The 18,383-nt window shown below is 37.5% G+C and overlaps 1 protein-coding gene across 3 annotated transcripts in view; it reads right to left on the reverse strand.

Moving 5' to 3' along the window:
- RNF144B (ring finger protein 144B) overlaps positions 1 to 18,383 on the reverse strand; it is a 144,438-nt gene that overhangs the window by 55,212 nt on the left and 70,843 nt on the right. For 2 of the 3 annotated variants that reach the window (XM_039866477.1, XM_039866476.1), the window contains exon 2: positions 2,584 to 2,784. In XM_039866477.1, coding sequence (XP_039722411.1) covers positions 2,584 to 2,748 — 165 coding nt within the window. In that variant the 5' untranslated portion in view covers positions 2,749 to 2,784. Of the gene's footprint in view, positions 1 to 2,583; positions 2,785 to 12,418; positions 12,950 to 18,383 lie in introns of those variants that run through there. The other variant, XM_039866475.1, reaches the window with a different exon arrangement.

Genomic DNA, 18,383 nt, shown 5'->3' on the forward strand with positions numbered 1-18,383 from the left:
GTTTATAGGTACAAAACGTTCCAAAGTTGGAGGGACACCAAAAATACCAAGCCATATGACTTTCTGCTTTTCACCATTCCCCAACAATGAGGAAGTACAAACCTAAATGACAGAATAATCTAATTGTACTCCTACCCCTAAATTGCTGAAGGAAAAATGAGAAGCAGTCGTTCTGTTTATAATTGGGAACTAAGAACTACTGAAACAATATGTCAGTGTCAGCTCTTTGGGACCATGAAATACAACCTTTGCCTGTGTACTCTTTACCCAACATTGACGCACAAACTTGAATTCCGCACTATTAAATCTCATAGCAAAAACTGAATTCCATATCCTACTTTTAAACATCCATAACTCTTGGACAAAAATTTCCATCCTGCTTTTAACCAAATGTTGCTTCTGACTCATTTGTTTGAAGGATTAGCAAGGGTCCAAAACATATGTGAGAAAGTCAGAGAAATAATCATTTTGGAAGCATAGCGTTCAGAAACAAAGAAAGACCAAAGGAAATTGCAGCTGCCCTCGATGACAAGGTCATTTCCTCACTTCCTATAAAGCAACACACGCTGACAAGATGATAAAGAACCAGCACAAACATCACTTAGTGAGGCCTCTTCCTCACCACTCTACTTGAACCGCGTGCAACACCTCCTCACCCGCATGCTTAACCTCTTCTCCTGCTCTATTTTTTTCCTGAGCCCTTTTCACCCAATACTATAACGCACCTATTCATTGCTTTTCTTGTGTATTAGGTAACTTGGTAAGAGCAAGGATCTCTGCTGGGTTTTCTTTCTTTAACTGGTAAATCCTCACGCCTAGAACAGTTTCTGCGACACAGATGCTGCTCACTAGATTTTTGTCGAATGAATGGACAAACAATTCTATTCTTTGCTATCTTTGGATCCTAGAGTTCAAAATGAAAAAAAAAAAAAGGATTTTAGTCTCTTTCCTTTTCACCTAAATACCATGCTGAGGCTTCTCCCTACTCTAATCCTCAATCAAAAATAAAATTTTTTTTAAATGGTACAAACTAACTTGAAAATGGGCCATGTTGATTAAATTAACAAGGAAAAATGAAATAAATTCTATTTCACCTAACTTGTCTGTTAAAAAAAAACATTCACAGTCAACCTTAGTAAACTTGCCTCTTTCTAAATGGTTCTACTTTCTAAATGATTCCTCTCTCCTTATTCTCCTTGATTTAACCACTGGTTGGTTACTGTAACTAAACTATTCAATTTCCTTTATAAATCAGGGCATTAAACCCACATTTGTCTGGGGATTACTATACTGATTGTATAACAAATATTAACAGACTGCCCATATAAGGCCTACCAAAGAAAAGATAAATGGTAAATGTTATAATTTAGGCATTGGGCCCTCCTCTCTACCATGCTGAGATGTCAAGGACTCTTTCTAATTCTTAACCCATCCTGAGTTTGAAAGTGTAGTTGATTTGAATATATACAGGAGCAAGTCAAGTATGTAAATAGAGAAAGGATCATCTATTTCTGGGCCAATGAATACAGGCACAGGATAACTGTACCTTACCACTTTTTCATGAAAAAATTATAAAATTTGTTATTTTAAATTTCCAAGTTGGGGATCCAAACAAAAATGTGTTGAGGCCAGATGTAGTTTGTAATCTTCCATGAGGCCATGGACATCAGTTTATATCTCTTGTTTAAAACTTCAACTCAGAGATCACTGCAAGCAGGACCCAGCCCAGAGTAGGTGAGATGCTCCTGTGGAACGCTATGTTTAGCTGTCCCTGATTTTACCAGACTCTTGTAGAGTTCCATCTTCTCTGTGGAAAGTGCCTTATTCATTATTATATTCCCAGCATTCAGCAGAGTGCCTGGCACATAGGAGGAGCTCAAAAAATGTTTGAATACATGAAAATTTGAATAAGACCACCTGGGCTCAAACTTCTAACAGTCACTTTGAACTCATCAATCTGTTTCCTACCTTTATGCCTTAACCAGCCTTCGGGGAAACGTGCAATGAAGGTCACTGGTATTGATATCAAGTGTCAGACTGAAAGAGATAAGCTCATACCTGGAGATCTATAGGTTTCTCTATTATGAGGAATAAGCAGCTTTCAGCATATTGTGAAAATAGAAAAATAAAAGGAGCTATGACAAAGTAAAACAGTTGTACACCATGTGCCTTATAGGAGATGAGAAAGAATACAAAGCTTCTTGTAGATGATAAGTAACTAAGGCATGTTAAAAATGTCTCTATTTTGTTCCTTAGCTAGAACTTTAAGAGAAGAATTCTGCTTATTCAACTAATAATCAAATTTTCGTTAACCAATGCCACCATAAAAAAAAATTAATTAAAAATAAATAAATAAATAGATTTCACACAAATTTTACACTTTTCCTAAAAACTAGTAAATACAGGCTTTACCATTCAAGGTACTATGTGGAAGCAGCTCTAAATGTGAAATTGCTCTTCAATGCAGGATCATATTTATATCTAACAAACCCTGGCTTCTCAGTAAGCCACAGAAATGTATCCTGAACTTTTACAGTTCTTCCTTGGTATTCTCCCATGATGAAGGCATCACGGAAAACTTACAGCTGTGCAAAAGATGCACTGGCATTCTTGGAGTGTGGTCATCTTGTCCAAAGACTGTTCACACAGGCAGAGTTTGCAAGTGATGAGGGGAGCAAGAGCCAGGTCTCCAGGCGTCGGATTTTCAGCATTCATGGTGAGATAATGCAGCCTACCAACTGAGCCCATCAGCCTGTCTTCAGCCTTCTTCAGTCTTTTCAATCCCTACAGAAAGTTCCAAAGCAGAAAATATTATATCCATTGATACAGCTATTGTTTAAGCAACACATTTAGGCATCAACAGAGCAAATCCTCACCCTCAATGATCTCTAAGCGTACAATGAATGTGTTTCTGAGAACCATGGGCTGAAGAACCTGTCACCTTGGCAAGGTGTTATTGGAGTCCTGAAATTTAAGGTGACCTTACTCAGTTAAGATGACTCATATCATGTAAACTATGGGAATTAAAGACCACTATGAACAAACACTCCATTTAGGAGTCACACCACTACAATCAATAGATTCAAAAAAATACTTAAAAATAGGATGTCACTCAAAAAGTTAAAGAATTACCATATGATCCAGCAATTCTACTTCTAGGTGTACATCCAAAAGAATTGAAAAAAAGGACTCAGATATTTGCACACCAATGTTCATAGCAGTGCTATTCACAATAGCTAAAAGGTGAAAACAATCCATATGTCCATCAATGGATGACTGGATAAATAAAATGTGATATAAACATAAAATGGAATATTATTCAGCCTTCAAAAGGACTGAATAAAATTCTGACATATGCTACAACGTGGATGAACCTTGAGGACATTATGCTAAGTGAAATAAGCCAGAGACAAAAGGACAAATATTGTATGATTCCATTTACATAAATACCTAGAGCAGTCAAATTCATAGAAATGGCAAGTAGAAAGGTGGTCACCAAGAGCTGGGGGAGGGAGAAATAGAGAGTTATTATTTAATGAGTACAGTGTGTCTATTTGGGAAATAGTTCTGGAACGGATAGTGTGATGGTTGCACAATATTGTAAATGTACTTAATGCCACTGAAAGATACACTTAAGATGGTTGAAACGGTAACCCTTATGTATAAAAAAAATTTTCGATAGGATGTCAGTGTTAATTGTGTTCCTTGGTATATATTACTTCATTTAATCTTTTGCAACCATAGAGTATTTCCTTTATTTTATAGATGAATTGAGGTCCTGAGAAGTTAACTATTCTGCCAAAGTTCTCAGAGTTTGTATATGGCAGAGAAAACTTAAACCTCCATCTTCTGAGGCTGAGCCCAGTGCCTGGTCCATTACAGTAGAGCTACCTTGCAAGTGAATATTATGTGGAGGAATGAAGCAGGGAGAGTGAGAAGTAGGGAGGAGAGAGAGAAAGAAAAAAAAGAGAGAGAAAAAAAGAGACATGAAGTCCATGACTACAATTACCATAAGTTCAATGAAACTGTACCAGAATAAAATGTGTCTCTACACATAGCATGACCATAGGAAAGGATGTTTCTACACTGAAATATGAAAATTATAACTGAAGTCCTTCTGTTGTATTGTTTTTATTTACAATATCTTTAAAAGCAGTAAAATAATTGTGAAAATAATCTTCCTGCATATTCATAGTTTATATCAAATCAAGATATTTCCTATTCTGATTAAATAAAAGCAAAATCCTAAAGTTCTTACTATTTTAAAAGAGTGTGGCCAACTCTAATACATTCTGCTATAGAAATAATTGTAAATACCCTCCCTCTACCCCTACAAGAGTCATACTTTTTTCCTCCTAATTTCTGGGCAAAAGAAATTACATGTTCAACATTTGCTACATAGCCCCACAGTGGCTTAAGTCCCAATATATATGTATAGAAGTGCTAAAAGAATGGAGGGACAAACCAATTGGAGCAGGTGGAATGAAAAAAAATCTGAGATCTAACTGCACTGACTTTCTGAGTGTCATACCAGAAAAAGTCAACATTTACTAACTAATAACCTGAAGTGTTCAAGATTTTTCACCTAACTCATTGAGTGGTAGTAGAAGACTTGATTAAAAATAAATTAAATAGGAAGTTAACCAATGATTGGCTTCTAATATGATACTTCTTGGGAAAGACCTAATAAGGTTCAAAACACAGTGTTCTTATTCGATTAACTGTTAATGAGTTATCATCCAAGAGCAAATTAAATCCAAGCAACCCACATATCAAATTCAGGATTTTAAAATTTAAAAAAAAAAAATCTCTCTTTAGAGTCATTTAGGGGTAAAAATGAATGATTTTACCTCTCTATTCTTCCCAGTCTATGCTTAGACAGGTATCACCCATTTGTTTCTCTAAGACTCTCCAGTTCACAGTACACAGAAGCTCATCAATCTCCCCTAATTACTAATCTCTATTTTCCCAACACTACTCATGCAACATATTCTGAATTATCTTCCCCGCCACAAAAAAGAAATCCCAAGTCAAACAACAAGAAGAAATATAGCCTGTAACTGCTTCCTGAGAGAGGAAGATGGGAAATGATACAGGCCCAAACCATCTCGTTCCCCAAATGTCAATTATCCTCTGAGCCCATCTGAGGAAAGCTGTTGTGAATAGATAACTCCTGTTGCTCCAACCCAACAAGAAATATAGATATTCTTCAAGAAAGTTAATTATTTCTGAGTCTCAACTTACATTATTTTTAGGAGACATTAAACAAGATAAATTTTTAATGTACTCAAAAAGCGAAGACATAATTGGATACCTTAAAAGGTATATCTTAGAAACAACCTTCTTTTGTCAGCAGAACTAGAAATTGTGTTAATCAAGGCCATCTGAAACATCATCTTGTCTCTTGCCATATACTTAAGATTTTATTTCTTAATTTGTGAGTTACATGCCTATAGGCTACAAAATCAAAGTTATAAAAATATATCTATCATCTCCAAAAATTTCCTCCTGCCCTTTTTATTTGTACTCAATATAAGATCTACCCTCTTATCAAATTTTTAAGTATACAAGACAGTATTCTTAATTCTAAGCATTACATTGTTCCATGGGTGTATGCTCATCTCCAAACTTATCAAGTTGTATACATCAAATATGTGTAGCTTTCTGCCAATAATATCACAATAAAGTGGTTTAAAATATATAAAAATTTTAAAAATATATTTTATGTATTAAAATATTTTATGACATAAAAACTTTTTACCAAGCAGAGACCTATTTTGTTAAAAAAAAAAAAAAAATACCAAGAATTCCAGTCTAGGCAGTACTTGTGACTCAGTAGAAGAGAGGAAAGAAGTCACATATTTCATCTCTGAGATGTGAACAATCCAAAATGATTCTTCAAAAAGAAGTGATTTATTGTTCTGTGTACAATAACACCAATTTCCTAAAGTGATGGCTTTCGAACATTTTTTAAGCAATAGAATTTTATGAAAATAAAATCTTCAGTAAATTGCCACTCTATAAAAGAGATAAGGAAGACGAGTGCTGGCTGAAGCAATGCTGGGAGGCCAAGGACAGGTACCGTTGACCTTTACCCCAGCAGCCTTCCAGGTACCGTCACAAAAGCCGAAGCATTCACCATGCACAGTTTGAAAACAAGCCCTTTGGTTTTTCACTCTGGGTAAAATGAACAATGAATATTTCAAAAATAAATGATACATAGTGGGCACGTCATAAAAAAAAAAAAAGAATATCAAAAGATTTTTTACCATCGATTCATTAGATATTGAGCTCTTCAAGCAATAATTAGGAGAATGCTGACATTCCCTAATGAACTCCCCCACACTTGAGATGCTTGTGAATGGTTCCATGGTGTTCTAGTGTTTCCTCGTTTATGTCTTGTTAAGATTCACCAGTCTCCACAACATGAAATCACCAATAATAGAAACTCAGTCCCCACAGCCAAACTACTAGTAAATGGCATGAGATTTAGAGGGGGTGCCCACAGGAAGACTGACCACACGCACACAGCTCCTCCCGATCCTTTCATGGGACCACATCCTCATGGGTACACTGACAGCTCACACTCCTCCCCTCCAGGTCTCAAGAAGTTTTCCTTCTAGAGAGCCTGTAACTCATTCTTGTTCAACTTGTTTTACTTCATATTTCACGTTTTACCTGAAATAACAAAGTCATTTGAATGTTCCAGATTACTGCTCGATCTAAAACAGTAACGATTATAATTACTTTTACAATTATTACAAATGTGATCGAGCCTCTTACTGCATGTCAAGAACCCAATGAGAAAAGAATTTTGGCAGTAAATGCAAGGGGCATGTTGGAAAAAAGAAACCGACAGCTGCCTTCAGGTTTAAACTTTCTAAAGTCGATGGCAGGGTTGGGTGGGATGGTGAAGGCAGACTTCACCCAAATTATAGAAGTATCATTTGTTCCACTATAACTAACCACAGAATAGGACGGACTGGCTGGGGTGTGCAAGGAAGGAAAACCACTCTAAAGCATCTGATTTTGCTTTAGAGGAAGGAGGAAATCAGCAGTTCTATCTATTCTGAGTGTCTCTTGCACCATAAAGTGTTCATTATATGAGAAGCAAGTACTATCTGGTAGGAAAAAATGGGAAAGTCACTTTTTCCCTCATGTGTTTTCATTAGAATTGCCAAAGAAAGGAATACTTCAGAAGTAGTGCTGGAAGCACGGGATGTATAAGAAATTTTCATATTCTGCTGGTGGACTGAAAAAGCAATCTGCTTTAAAAATGCAGAGGGTGGGAGAGCCAACATTCAAAGCATTTTTAACTAATGTATTTATACTTGTTTCACTACCTAAAATTATAGTAATTATTCCATTGCACAAAAAGATAATGTGGTTGGAAAGGATAATGTTTTACTAGGACACTTATCCAGTTATTTAGGAATTTTTACACCCTTCTGCAAAAACTTTAAAATTTAGATAAATTGAAAAAGCATGATTAAAGAGACTAAAAGAAATAGAAAGCTACCAAAATGAATCGCCAGGATATTGCTGATGTAACAGAATATCGACATAAAAATCCAGCTGATCTGTGCTGAAGTCTTAGTTCCAGATTAGAAACTAATCTCTAGAATAAACAAACCCAAGAAATCTTTAATTCTGTGATGTGATAGCAGTAAATCTTTACCTTAGGCTTTGTGAGGTAGCGGCATTGTAAAACAGTTTATCACTGTGCCTCATGTGGTAAAAAGGAAATCATGTTCTCTTCCTCATTGTTTCAAAGTTTCATTTGGAGGAAATCAAAATATGAAAAAATACTTCAGCCTATGATTCCTTAGTTTTAATACCTCCATTTCTTCAGTTTCCAGGATAGTAATAAGATCAAAACTTTGTAACTTGAAGACTGATATCTTCTAAAAATGGAACTCATATTAACTTGTTTTGTGGGTGAAAAGGACAGACACTCTATTAGGATGAGCACCTTAAATATTAGCAAGACTGTTTTCTAGACAATCTCTTTGCTATTTTAAATTAGGGTATGAATAAATTCTGTTACAACTATTTTAATAAGACCTAGTTTTTTCAGCTGTGTTGACATAATTGATACATCACATTGTATAAGTTTAAGGTGTGCAACATAATATTTAATATATATATATTTTGTGAAATGATTACCATAATAAGGTTAGTTAACACATCTATCACCTCATACAGTTATAATTTTCTTATGGTGAAAATAATAAGACTCAATTTTTATATCTTTTCCTACAAAATATATAGGCAAAGTATATGAAAAGAAATATGAGATCATGGCCAACAAAGCACATAACATTGTGATAAGCTAACTCTAAACCCTACAGAGTACAGAACATCTGGAATGCTAAGTTTTAATACTGGCAAAATGCTGATCCTTTTTTCTAAAAAGCACATTTCTTTTTTCTTGCCTTCTTTCTATGTTCTCATTACCACTACAGGGGAATGCCCAAGAGGAGAAAATCCATTCCCGGCTTTCTTAACAATAAAAACTTATCAAAGAAGGTAAGAGTGAATATGAGAATAAAAGTTCAATGATATTTTTGGCATTATAATTTTACATTCACCGTGGTAGCTCCCTCCTCGACACCACCATGTGCCCTGCCCACCCCTTTTTAAATCAATGGTTCCCTTGCCTCCCACAATTATTCATACAGCCCTGCTGAATAATTTTCTTCCCCCTGCCTGGCATAACAACAAAGCTCAGAAGCAGGAAGTAACGCCACTTAAAGGCAGGTCAGACAATGATGTAATTAACAGATCAAGGAGAAGTGTTATTTCAGAAAGGTCCATAGAGCAAGAGAAGGGCTGGTTTCTTGGGTTATGACATTACCAGGAAACTACAGTTGCTAAAGCATGAATATCTAAATCAAAAGTTTTTCTTCAAATGAATAAAAGCATGTGTAAATGTTACTCTGCTACGAAAGTTAAAAGTTGTATATAGAAATTTTAATTAGAAACAAGTTTAAAACCAGTTTGGGAGAGGAATGTCCTCCATCCCACACTAAGCAAGGTACAGGGTGTGTATTTTCATATATCTTTGCCAAATCGGTTTCTTAAGGAACCAATAATACAGGAAACAAAGTCAACCCACAAAGAACTGAATTCCACAGGTTCTGGAATATAGAGGTGATTTAATCTAGTTCCCACTTATAAAGAGTAAGCTAGTTGAGGAGATGTCAACAGATAGTTTCTTGTAATTATACATAGGACAATTTGTGGGCTTATAGCTTCAGCCACAGTCCAGCAAAGAGAGAAATGAGATATCTTGTTCTTCTTCCCAAGAAAGACAAAGAACCAGTTGACTAAAGTTCTGGGACTCAAATTCATGACTGCAGAGGAATTAAAAACCAACAAGACATGGCTTTCTAAGTATGTTCTTTAACAGATACTACAAGCCATATGATCAGAAGTATCTCCTACTATGAATAAGAGAAGTGCATTTCACTTAGGTTGTTGTGTTTTCAGTTAAAGGAAGGGATCCAGTCACAGATGAGACGTTTCTCATTCCGTGTTGAAAAAGCATTGGTCACTTTAACTCTCTTTAATGTACTGTTTTCCATTTTTTAAATAACTACTACAGTAAGCACTGGGTTTAGAAGTACTCATTGACCAAATAGGTAGCAAATGCCAAAGTTAATGAAAATAAAACATTACTACACGCCTAAAGGTGAAATAACAAACTAAAATTAAAATAATCAAATAAACTAACTTCAATGCCGTTATGACTCTTCAAGTTACTGAATGCTCGCTCAGGTGACATCAGAGAAACCCTGATAAAGATGACAAACATCAAAGTATTTTTCTTGCCTAGGTAAAACATTAATTTAGAACTATCACTCTAGTTCAAAGTCACTTCCAAACTCCTGTGAATTCTTTCAGGACAGAGGCCATTTTGTACATCTATATATCCTCAGCCCCTAGCATACACCTGGCAAACAGCAGTCACTCAATACTACAATGGATAACTTCTCTGAATGTACATGGAAGAGAGAAAATAGTAAAGGCCTAGTTCTCATCTATGTTCACTCCAGGCAATCCAAACGCTGAAAATATCGATAATTTGCTGTAGCTAAGGAAGTTCTGTAAATTAAGATAGGCATCCCTGAAAAAAGGTCTCAGCCCCCAGGAGCAGCGACTGCAAATACCTACTCCACACAGCTCAGAGTGGAAAGTGTGACTTGTGGGGCAGCTTGGCCTCTTTCCCATACTAAAATAATCAATTGCACAAAGTAAGTTTAGTCCCAAAACTGTTTGGACTTTGTTTCTCCATCAACATCTGGGTTCAGTATGATTCTTGACCACTACCTCAACTCGAAATTTCAAACACCGAGAACCTCACTTAACAAGAAAGTAATCATTAGTCAAGGCCAGGGGAAACACATAAGCTAGAATTAGCAGAAACACTAAAGAGAAATAATTCTGATATCTTTATAAATGTTTCTAAACATCTCAAATATTGAAATTACTTTTCAAAATGGAAAATTTAAATATACTTTCTCAGATTAAATGTATTCATCATTGAAAAAGAAAGATAGTTTCCAGGAAGTTAAATGGTCTTATTATATAGATAAAATAAGCTTTTTCCTTTCTAAATAGAGCATAATTTTTTTTTCTCTGATGTAGAGTTTGGCTCTGAAAACTTGGTTCATCATCTGGGAAACCCAAAAACTAATTATTATTATTCATTTTTAATGTCTTAAATTGACCTAGTTTGGAAGTCTGGATGCCTTTAAATTGCCAGTGAACTGAAACCATTCATGAGAATAAGGCTTTTGAATGCTGAGAATGCTCTTGGGGCTCAGCACAAAGATATTTGGCATAGATGACTGTAAATATTTGTAAAACTCTGGGTAAATGTAATTTTCGACCACACTCAAACCTCACTTCCAGTACAGTCGTGTAGAAGCAAGTTATCTAGGGTTATTGGTTAGGGGGATTTTTTGGTTGAGGGTTTGTTTTTTTTTTCTGTTTGTTTTAAATAAAAAGTCAAGCAACCAGATTCTGCAACTTGACATCTTTTTTACATTCTCTATACACATTTACAGTTTCAATTAGTCAGAGGCTATTTCTGATACAGATCTTTTTTTCTTTCCTATTTTTCTCAGTTTATGCCCACCAGAAAGAATGATACCAGTCACAGGTGTGCAAGAGGAAGGCAGGAGTTGGAGGAAAATGTGGCCTTGGATTTCCTAATACAATTCTCTCCAAGTGGCTTTGTGGATCTGCTATAGCTATTTTACTTTTTCTCCCCCGCTCTTCTCCTCAAATAGTTTCAGAAATACTTAAGGGACTGAGAAGAAAAGGACTAGGACTGGGAAAGGAGGACTGAGTAAGGAGAAGGAGCAATTACAAGTGAAAAGGACCAGGGATCAAGAGGGTCATCTCAGTGAAAGCTGCAGCAGCCAGATACTTTAATTAGCCAGCAACTCAGTGAAGACTGGCTGGGTTCCTTCTGTCTCTCACCCACACCCTAAAAACTGAGTCATCTCAAAGTTCATTTATTTTGCTTCTGCTTAGACACCCCCAATCTGCTGCTTCAGAAATGTTAGATACATTTTTCTTTAACTCGTACCTGGAAATGTTCAAATAAATGTTGAGAAATTTCAAGTTAGAAGAAGACAGGGAGTCCTATTGGGAGCCCCAGCTGATGTTTTGATAAGATACGTATGGGGCAGAAAGAAATAAAGTGAGAGGCTCTAGTGGACCACGGAGACAGAAAACATTTTCCTAGAATGGAGAATTCATTTCTGAGAAATCTGAATGTGAGAATTATATGCTTCAGGAGTAGACTTACAGCAGAATCCCTGAAACGAATTAAGAAAAGCAAAAGGTACCCGGGAAGGGATACGCTAAAGATCCTTTTTCTCTGCTGAAATAGCAGGAATCGGTTTCCTTTTAACTTAAATTTGAGAAAAGCGGCATAAGATCAGAATTTCACTGTTTCATCTGCAATTACCTGACAAAATAATCAGTAAACTGTGTGGCCAAGATTTCATGGATAATATCTTATTCATATCTATGTATGTCAACATATTGCTGTGCATTTGCCCGTAACAGAAGGCAAACCTCTAAGGTTTTGCCAACTTTTGGTCTCCCCTGAAGACATTGGAAGGTTTGATCTAACCTTCCATTTTTACAATACGTTCTGTAGAGAGTATTATAGTAGAAATGAAACTAGTTTATTTTACCTTTACAAAGACATCTATTATTAAGTTAACAGGTGTTTAAGGCATGTAGAATGAATTCAATTCTGTGTGGCTGGAAGCACTAGAGGCAGCAAATAAAGCAGAAAATCGTGGTATCATAGTGTCCTGTCCTTTTTTCTTTCCTTAGCGCAACACCATTCCCGTCTTGCAATGCCTGCAGCGTTTAAAAAGCTTGCTAAACCTACCTGGCAGGAGAGCTACGTTCCTCCGGCGGCCGCCGGGCTTCAGCAGTCTCCCGCGCGCGCACCGCCAGCCGGGGCTGCTCACACCCCGGGGAGGAGGAGCTGTTTCATTCTCTCCCTCTTCCTCCGTGCTCTGCGGCTGACAGCTTTGCGCTCTGCAGGACTGTAGCAGACTCGGGCTCCCAGAACTATTGGGCCGCAGAAGGAGTAGGAGGAGGACCTATAACCAACCGCCTCCTGCCTTTGGAGTTGCTGCGGTGCCCGAGAACCTTGCAGAGCGTAGGGCGCAGCTCGCCAGCAGCAGCGCTGGGAGCCGCGCGTTTATTTATACAGGAAGCTCAGCCGCGGCACTTCCTACTTCCCATCTGGGTCGCACTTTAACTGCAGGTGATGGTCTTAACCCTGTCCGAACCGGCCGCCGGAGCTCCAGAGCAATCCAGTCCTCCTCGGCTTTCTCCACTCGACAGGACCTCTCTCTTGTCCTGATACGGCTGCCGCAGAAATCCAGAGCTGGGTGTCCAGCAGCAGCCCCTAGTGTTCTGCATTCCGCCCAGAAGGGATATGTCACCTTTTGGCCTTCAGAGCTTGCTGTTTCTCTGCACGCGTCCTCCTAGATTTGTTCTCCTAGGGTACCTCTGTCCACCTCCTTCCCAGCTTTTTCTCTTCTACTTCCAACAGCCCAGACATGCCCTTCCATCTTGCCAAAAAATTGTTTTAACAGAAACACTTCCCATGTACATTTCATCAAAAATACCTTGTACCTGATTTGTCCTTTTGTGTCTAATGATAAAATTAGAACACAGGCAAATGAAATCAGGAAAGTCTTAGTTTACCTCATAAAAAACAGGCACACCTTTATGAAACAATGATTTTACCTGAAGTGCTTTGTCAACAAATTATGTGGGAAACAGTAACCTAACAGGTTGTACTCTCATTTAAGGAAAATGTAACAAAGTCATCTGGAAGCTCTGCGGGACTATGATGTTCTTTCCTCACTCCAAAACCTTACATACTTAATTTGTGTGATATTTATAACAGATTATATACCTACTCAATCTTCATGTCCCCCAGCAGTCACAATCACAGTTCCAAATCCGTTGCCATTTATAAACATTCTTACTCTAATCCAGGAATCTTCCTCTGTTCACTCTGCAACCTCACTCTACTTTTGCAAATGCAATCAGGAATGTGCTTCTTAAAAGGAAGAGACTCACAAACCCTTTGCGGAAGAGATCTGCGTGTGCCAGTGAAAGGATAGCACAAAAGCAAACTGCTCCTCAGCTCTTCATGTTGAAGAAAACCTTCGGGTCAAAGCCAAGTGCTGAAAAACACAGCCTATCGATGTATATGGGTAGGACAGGCAGGCAGGACCAGTCCACTGGCGAGGGAGGAAGGGATGGTGGGCAAGGGAGATAAGACAGAAAGAGCATACAGTAGGGACCCAAAGTAATAGAATAGAGGACATTCGAGTTTGAAAAGTTCTCCTAGCTAGTTTAGTCCAAATGCTAATTTTAAAGATGAGGGAACTGACGTCCATGGAGATTTAAGAGGCTGGTTTGAACCAGATAGGGCAGAGCTGGGACAAGACATATATATCTGTATAAGATGAAAAAAGTACATGTTAATGAGCACCACTCCACAGATGTCTCACTTCAAATTTAGCAGCAGCTGAGGTGCTGAGATAATCAACTTCAAGGTATTTTCTTGGTGTAGTAACCATTGTTGATGGACAGGAATCAGGAAAGAAGTTAGTTTATTCATTAGTGTTGATGCAAAAGTTTGGCACCCTAAACCAAAGTTCAACACAGAGTCCACTTTTTAAATTGCCATGCAATTGAGTTATCATCTCTTATCAACAGGATAAAGGAAGAAGCTGTGGCCAATATGAATGAAAATATGGGTTAAGCAATAATCATGCTGCCTGCTGTTGTAAATGGCAGGGGGAAGAAAAAATCTTTTGTATAATTTAAAAACATCAGCATTATGTTCAACCACACAAGTTTACAAAAACTGCATTCAGACTTTAGTAGGACTAAATAAACATGTAGAACACTATAGTATTATGTGAACAATTCTTTCAGATCTGCCTAATGAGTCCACCGTGTGCATTCATTCATTCCCTCAAGCATTTATTGATCTCCTCCCAGAAAAGCTGCTAGATGCTGGGAAGACAAAGATAAGTTACATGTGGTCCTCAAAGAGCTCTCAGTCCAAGGAAGGACTCAGACAAGCAAATCAATTCTCAGGGTACAGTGATGAGTGATGTGATAGACTTACACATTATATGCCATGGGAGCAGAAAGAAAATAATTTAACTTAAGGAAAGGGCTTGATGAAAAGAATCAAGAAAGGAATCCCTGAAAAAGTGCCTTAAAGCTGAGTCTTTAAGTAGCCAACTGGGGAAGGTGGGAAACAGTGAACCAGTCAGAGGGAACAGCCATTGCAAGGCCTAGAGATGTGATTCTTTAGGTCACATTTTTCGTAATTCAGACAGAGTGGATGCATTCAGAATAAAACAATGAGGGCCTGAACTAACAGTGGTGAAACTGGCATGAAAAAGAAGGGAACAAAAGAAGAGAGATTTCAGAAGTAGAACTAATGGGACCTGATATCTGATTGGATGTGGGAGATAAGGGAGAGAGAAGAGCCTGGGCTGTTGGTGCCACTCAATGAGGTTAGGAATAAAGAAGGAACAGTCGTAAGAAAATAATGATGATTCTATTTTAATCCTGAGGAATCTGAGGATATGCTGGAAGAGTTGTCTAGTAGGCCAGCAACAGAGAGAGGAGAGTATGGGGAGGAGAGTCTTTTAGGAATTACCATCATTCAGGTTGTGGTCATGGATGAGAGGACCAAGAGCTGAGATCACCCACAAAAGGTGGCATACTGTTGAGTCAGAGGCTTTGGACTCTCACAAACTCTATCATCCACTCATTATTATGTAAGCTTAAACAAGTTTTAACATACCCCAAACTCAGTTTTCTCATCTATAAAATAGGAATGATGATATTCATCTCATAGGTTGTTATGAGGGAAATGAGATGTTGTCAATTAGCTAGCGCAATATCTGATGGCATTATCTAAGTCTTGGGGGTGGTGCAGTGAATGTCATCTCCTGGAATTGTGTAGTACACAACCATTTCACTGTACAGTACGGCCCTGTCCTGATACACGGTAGGAACTCAGTCAGTTATTCATCTAAGAAGGAAGGAAGACGGGAAGTGAAAAGAAAGGAATCAAAAGAGAACCCAACAGAACACCAGTATTTAAAGGGTAAATAAAAGTCCCCAAATAAATCTAAGAAGGAACTGCTTTTTTTAGACTGCAAAAATAAATGTAACATCTGAGATCTCAGACTGAGAAGTTAAGATCCAGCCACAATTTACAAAATTGTTTTTATCTTTCTAAACAATTAATATAAAGAAAAATCAAGATTCATTTTTGTGCTATTGAAATTACTCTTCTAATCTACCTTAATATGTAAATTAGTAACACATACCTTAGATGTGACATCTTAGTTATATCCTGTGTTAAAACATAAAAAAAATTTTTAATGATTTGTTCAGTTTCAAGAAATCAGATGAAAAAACACAAGTATTAGGAAACTAGCTTCTGCAATAGGTGCAATTCTTTCTCCACAGGAAAAGATTTAAGGCAAAGGTTATAGTGCTCTGCCACTGACAATGTGGTGATTTCTCATTTCCACACAGCTACAATCTCATTTGCATTTTTCTGTTGCAGCTAATAGTGCTCATCTTACACATTCAATTCAACATTTGTTGAGGGTATTGAGTATAGAACTAAGAGTAAGACACAATACAAAATGAGACTAAGAACATTACAAAATATTGTGATAGAAACTATGCCAGAGATAAGCTCAGGCTGGCGTGAAAGTCAAATTACATGGAAAGTCAAACTATAACCCAGAAATTATCATCCAGTTACCTCAGACTTGCTAACAAGGTTTTAAAAAGCTGGGGACATGTCATTCAGTTCTATTTCACACATGCAACAGCATCTCAACATCTCACAGAGCAAACCAAAACCAGCTAAGTCCCAACAAGAAAAACCTGACCAGAATACAGTCATGTGCCGCCACACAAGACGTTTCGGTCAACAACGGACAGCGTGTGCGACAGCGGTCTCATGATTACAAAGGAGCTGGAAAATTCCTATCTGCTTGTGACATCAGAGCCGTCGTAATATCATAGTGCAAGGCATTCCCTGTGTGTTTGTGGTAATGCTGGTGTAAATAAACCTACTGCACTGCCAGTCATATAAAAGTGTAACACACAATTATGTACAATACATACTACTTGATAGTGATAATAAATGACTGTTACTGGTTTATGTATTTACTATACTATACATACACTGTACTATACTTTATCATTACTTTAGAGTATACTCTTACGGGCTTATGTATTTACCATACTATACATTTATTATACTATGTCATTACTTTAGAATATACTCTTCCTACTTATAAAGAAAAGTTTGCTGTAAGACAGTATGCTGTGTTACACAAGCAGCAGCTTCATACCTCTAGCTTCTCGATTGCATCATTTCTCTTTTTGTTTTGTACAGTACCATGTTGTACAGGTTCATTGCCTAGGAGCAATAGGCTGTACCATACAGCCTAGGTATGTAGTCACCGATATCATCTAGGTTTGTGTAAGGGCACTCTATGATGTTCATACAACGAAACTGCCTAAAGATAACATTATCAGAATGAATCGCTGTCATTAAGCAGCACATGACTGTAATCTCAAACTGCTGCTGCCATTATGCTACAGGAGAACCCACCATGGCCAAAGATGGAGAGCTGAATGAGATAGCAAAACTCAAAAGGATTCAGTTGTCCAAGACTCTTAACATTCTACATATACTACTACTAGCAAGCTGGGGTCACGGGTCTGATGAGAAAATGGAATCAGCACTCTTGTTTTTCACCTAAAAAATGAATGCATTAGCCCTGAATTAAGATTCTCCATTAGAAAGTCAGATAAAATAGTTTTGAGAATCCTTATGTTTGCAAAGAGTTCATTAATCTTCCTACTAATATTACTACCATCCTTCAAATTCCTGTATATCAGACAATCAATGAAAAAAAAAATCCCCAATGTTCCCATAAGTCATCATCCCAGCCAATGTACTAATTGGTTTAAGACATTAAGGGCTCAGTGCTGTGCATCCACATCCTACATGATACAAAGAACTCAGCTGAAGTAAAAGTCAAACTATTTCTTGAGGAACTTCATTCTTCAAATCAAGATTCCACTTCACAGGGATTAAATTACTCATGGATAGAAATATTGTCGATGTTAATTTTCCAGTACAACTTTCTTATAAAGGCACCTTAAAAAGTTGTTTTCTCTATAACATAGATGGCTGATTCTCTCTTTTTCTGCCTTCGTCCTTTCACTCTTCTCATCCCTCTTCCTGCAAAATAGTGAATCATAAAGTCCCCAGTGAAACCAGGAGCCAGATAAAACCAACAGACACTAGCATTTGCAACAGATCAAAGAAACCAAAATTGAGGGCATGGAACCCAGGGTTATGTGAATGCTGGATGGAGAAATTCAGGTGCCTGGAGAGAAAGGGATCCTATTCTGTATTCTATAAGAGAAAGAGAAAGAGAGAAAGAGAAAAAAGAGAAAGAGAGAGCGAAAGAAAGAGAGAGAGAGAGAGAAAGGGAGAGAGGGAGGGAAAAAGCTACATTGGGAAAGCCTATTTCCCTTCCATATTTACCACTTTTTTATCCTCCTTAGAATGTCTTAAGAGGCTTGGTTCAATATAAAACTCCCCACAGCACATGCCACAGGATGGCCCTCACAAGGAGCACCCAAGGATTTGCTAGGTATTGATAGTTGTAGCAAAAACCATAGACTGTGCAACAATGCTTGCATCGCCAGCAAAATGAAATCTCAGATCTCTTACAAATCAGTGTTTCTTAACTGGATCCTTC

The sequence above is a fragment of the Pteropus medius genome, unplaced genomic scaffold (genome assembly GCF_902729225.1).
Source record: "Pteropus medius unplaced genomic scaffold, Ma_sr-lr_union100, whole genome shotgun sequence".
Classification (NCBI taxonomy): Eukaryota; Metazoa; Chordata; class Mammalia; order Chiroptera; family Pteropodidae; genus Pteropus; species Pteropus medius.